This window comes from Agrilus planipennis, unplaced genomic scaffold (genome assembly GCF_000699045.2).
Source record: "Agrilus planipennis isolate EAB-ADULT unplaced genomic scaffold, Apla_2.0 scaffold714, whole genome shotgun sequence".
NCBI classification, from domain to species: Eukaryota; Metazoa; Arthropoda; class Insecta; order Coleoptera; family Buprestidae; genus Agrilus; species Agrilus planipennis.
The window spans coordinates 4926-9097 of NW_020439366.1; the positions used below are offsets into that span (position 1 = coordinate 4926).

At 35.8% G+C, this 4172-nt stretch overlaps 2 protein-coding genes across 2 annotated transcripts; one reads left to right on the forward strand and one right to left on the reverse strand.

Annotated features, from left to right (window-relative positions):
* The first annotated feature begins 877 nt into the window (after positions 1-877).
* On the forward strand, positions 878-2826 carry LOC108740764 (glucose dehydrogenase [FAD, quinone]-like). Its single transcript, XM_025978842.1, has 3 exons — positions 878-908; positions 994-1221; positions 1284-2826. Exons 1-3 carry the CDS (start codon positions 878-880, stop codon positions 2786-2788), a joined length of 1764 nt encoding a protein of 587 aa, XP_025834627.1. The 3' UTR covers positions 2789-2826.
* A 773-nt stretch (positions 2827-3599) lies between these two features.
* Positions 3600-4139, reverse strand: LOC112905775 (angiotensin-converting enzyme-like). The gene is made up of 2 exons (XM_025978841.1): positions 3921-4139; positions 3600-3863 (listed from the first exon to the last, which is right to left on the reverse strand). The coding sequence occupies exons 1-2, from the start codon at positions 4057-4059 to the stop codon at positions 3607-3609; spliced, it is 396 nt and encodes a 131-aa protein (XP_025834626.1). The 5' UTR covers positions 4060-4139; the 3' UTR covers positions 3600-3606.
* Between the last annotated feature and the right edge of the window lie 33 nt (positions 4140-4172).

The window sequence follows — 4172 nt, forward strand, 5'->3', positions numbered from 1 at the left end:
ATAAAATAAATATTATACATATTATGTATGTGTTACATTGTTACTGCCAAAGTAATTAATCCGATAACAAAAATATTAAAATGAATTATAACATCATTTAGATGTCATGGCCTGACTGTAGTAAAAACTCTTTCAGTTGATGTTTGATTATTCTTATCGACCCAATTATATATAACTAATTAAAACATTTCTTAATGATTTCTGTTAGAAGTTTTTGGTAGTAATTAATAAAATAACAACAATAATGTCTTCTTTAATAGTTTCAAAGTTTAGTTCATCATCATAATGCCTTCAGTCCGAACGGGCATCCACTTTTTCCTATTTTGATCCAAAAATCTTTACATTTCCCGAAAACCACTCTCTGAGAAAGAGTCATGCAATCTGTTTAGACCATACCTTGTTGACTTCCATAATTTTCGAACTTCCAAATTAACCGATCGCGAACACAAAAACCACCCAATATGTGCTATTCGTTAATTTTTATCTCTATTGATTTATCTGGCTCCCCAGGTATCGAAAATCAGCAACTTATTCTGGTTTTTCGTCTCCTGTTTTTATACTACCTCTAGCCTTACTTTAACATTCCTTACATACCAATAATTTTGTTTTATTCATTTTGATATCATAACCTTGTGTCAATACCATTTTATATCCCTACATCATCCGCAAATCTAAACATCGTAATCTTTTAACCCTGGCTGTGTATTAATATCCTTAAAGCTACCCCGTATTTAATAAGTAGCGGTGAAGATGTACTCTCCTCCCTTCCTAACATTTACTTCTCTACGGTGCCTCATCCCAATTTTAGTACTTTTACAATTATTTATCATTGAGTCTACTTCAATGTTGTCTAATAGTTTAACCTTTTGCACACAAAATGACTGGCAAAATACCAGAAACATCGAGATGTAAAAATCTAAGGAAGGAGCGCAAATAAATAATAATAATATTATCTATATTTTGTATTGCTATTTCATTAGATAAATGTTTTAGATAAACCAATTAACGGCGAAGAATTCGACTTTATCATAGTTGGTGCAGGATCAGCGGGATCTGCGATTGCAAATAGACTTTCTGAAATAGCACAATGGAAAATTTTATTGTTAGAAGCGGGTTATCCACCTGTGGAAGTTCACGATATGCCCATCCTTGCTCCGGTTTTCCAGTTTACACCATACAACTGGAAGAATCTCATGGAGAAACAAGACTACATGAGTTTAGGTAACATATTGGTACATTTCATTGAGAAAATAATGCTAAATAAGCTTACTTGACCTTTTTAGGCCTCGAAGATCAAAGGATGAGTTGGCCTAGAGGAAAAGGTATTGGTGGAAGTTCTTTGATCAATTACATGATACATGTCCGAGGTAATCGATTAGACTATGACAAATGGGCAGCCATGGGTAACCCGGGATGGTCATACGATGATTTGCTTCCATATTTTATGAAGTTAGAAGAAACCCGTACACGACACCAAGATTCACAATATCGAGGTCACGAAGGATACGTTAAAGTAGAAGATGTTCCAATTCGAACCCGATCCGCAGAAACATTCATAGAGGCTCTTCAGCAAATGGGATACAGTTACGTAGATTACAATGGTTACCAGCAAATAGGTGTATCATATGTTCAAGCAACTCTGCAAGACAGTAGAAGATGCAGTGCTGAAAAGGCGTATCTTAGAAAGGCACAAGAAAGGGGGAATTTGAAGATCATTAAAAAAGCTCTTGTAACAAAAGTCATTATAAATCCAATTACATTAGAAGCTGAAGGAGTTGAATATGAACGAGACGGAATGTATTATACTGCTAAGGCCAGAAAGGAAGTAATCCTTTCTGCTGGAGCATTTCACTCACCACAACTGCTCATGCTCTCCGGAATCGGTCCAAGGTACCATCTGAGCGAACTCGACATCCCCGTCCTTAAAGATCTTCCTGTGGGTCAAAAAATGTACGACCATCTGTCCTTCCCAGAATTGGTAATCACTTTGAACGAGTCAATAGTATTTAAGGCCAGCTCTTTCGGCATCAACGAGTTCAAAAAGTACTTCTCAAATCAGCCAAGTCTAATAAGCACTCTTGGAGGTGTAGAAGCTTTGGCGTATCTAAATCTAAACCTTACCAACCGTAATCCTACTTATCCAGACGTAGAACTAATTTTTATGGGAGGCGGATTACACTCAGACTTCGGATTAATTACAAGAAAAACGTTTAGAATTACAGACAGAATGTATAACAGAATTTGGAAGCCCATTGAGAACGAAAATGCCTGCCAGATATTACCCATGTTGGTGCATCCTAAATCTTATGGTTATATTAAGCTGAAATCCAAGGATCCTCATGTTCAGCCCAAACTTTATGGAAATTATTTAACAGATGCGTACAATGAAGATGTGAGAACATTTATAGCGTCGATCAGGGCCATACAAGAAATTATCCAAACTCCGGCATTTCAACGATATAACGCCCAATTGTTGGATACGCCTGTTCCAGGATGTGAACTGTTTCGTTTTGATTCTGATCCCTATTGGGAATGTGCACTGCGTCACTTAGCAGTAACACTACATCATCAAGTAGCAACATGTAAAATGGGTCCAAAATATGATCCCGAAGCGATAGTGGACAGTTCGCTTAGAGTTTATGGGATTAAGAGACTTAGAGTTGCCGATGCAAGTGTCATCCCCCTACCCGTAACGGCTCACACCAACGTACCGGCTTATATGATTGGAGAAAAAGCGTCAGATTTAATAAAACAAGATTATATGTATCGTCCATACCAAAATTATTGATAAAGGGAGAAATTAATGTCGAGGAAAATACAAATACATTTCTGCGCTATGATAGGAGATTTTGTTTAGATGTAGGCTACTTAATGGTTCTAGTGTGTGTTAGCATTAAGGAAAAGTCAATAGTACAAATAAAGTGAAATTAGATTTAGTGTACTGATTCAATAATACATAAACTTAACATTATAATTATGTATGCAGAATTTTTAAATAAATAAAAATAAAATATAATTTTCACGTAAATAGGCATGGTTATGTATAGAAATATAAATTAAATTTAAAAAAAGTAAATCTAACTAGCGTTAAACGCTCATGGGATTACTGCAAAAGTCATTGTCATGTGACAACTATTTTTATCATACATCTTGAAATTTCACAAGGTCAGATTAATTCATATAAAGCTGATCTATATGAAACAGACTTTCTGAAACGCTGCAGTTGTTGAGAAGGTTGTTATCATGGTTCCTGTTTCGGTTTGTATCAACTTACAAGGGTCTTAAACATGAAATTATTAAGATTGGAAAAACTTTGGCGGTTGTTGTAGAACAAACAGAATAGCTCAAAACCCCAACGCCGAAACACGACACTGTAGTTGTCCGAAGCACTTTTCGGTAACAAGGTTACCTTCTTCAGGGTCTGCAGTGAACTGTCCCTTCTTCAGTTCACTTCAGTCCCTTCTTCAGTTCACTTCAGTCCCTTCTTCAGTTCACTTCAGTCCCTGAAGAAGGTAACCTTGTTACCGAAAAGTGCTTCGGACAACTACAGTGTCGTGTTTTGGCGTTGGGATTTTGAGCTATTTTGTTTGTTCCTTATTTTAGGACTTACTGCAAATAATTACAAGTTGAATGTAGAAGCCTGTTGGGAATTACTTCGCAATCGTAGTTGGTCTGATTTTCGTTTAGTGATAAGCCAAAGTGATGCGTTATATTGTAGAGACCCATCGACACCATATAATCATTAACAAGTTCAAAAACTTCATTCGGTAATATTTCTGTGGAAGTCCCAGTCGAATTTTTGATTTCGGGGTAAGGTGTGGCAATTTCTAACAAATTCGTCCACGAATCCAACGACGGTGCATCTGCATTGAATTATCATTTATTATGGTGTTATGATTAACAATTGCGATTAGATTTACCTAATAGATTTGCGGGGATTAAGCCTTGGGAGAAATTGAACGTACTTGGGTATTCATTTTCTAGTTTTCTTCCAACATACCGATGTAATTCGAAATATAAAGGACTAATGTCTCTCCATATCTTTTCTACTGTATCCATAAAATTACTGGGAGATATATTTAGAGTTTTTAGTTCATGAGAATTTACAATAATATTAAAATTTTCTGCAATGTCTCTACTGTATATCTACAAAATAGGTTTTGGAGATATAC

What these genes read in the sequence shown, in the direction of transcription:
- LOC108740764 (XM_025978842.1), top strand. Translation starts at nt 878, where the DNA reads ATGACTGGCAAAATACCAGAAACATCGAGAT. An exon ending in AATACCAGAAACATCGAGAT is followed by an intron (nt 909 to 993) that starts GTAAAAATCTAA and finishes TAAATGTTTTAG; the next exon opens with ATAAACCAATTAACGGCGAA. An exon ending in ACAAGACTACATGAGTTTAG is followed by an intron (nt 1,222 to 1,283) that starts GTAACATATTGG and finishes TGACCTTTTTAG; the next exon opens with GCCTCGAAGATCAAAGGATG.
- LOC112905775 (XM_025978841.1), bottom strand. Translation starts at nt 4,059, where the DNA reads ATGGATACAGTAGAAAAGATATGGAGAGACATTAGTCCTTTATATTTC. An exon ending in AATCCCCGCAAATCTATTAG is followed by an intron (nt 3,864 to 3,920) that starts GTAAATCTAATC and finishes AATTCAATGCAG; the next exon opens with ATGCACCGTCGTTGGATTCG.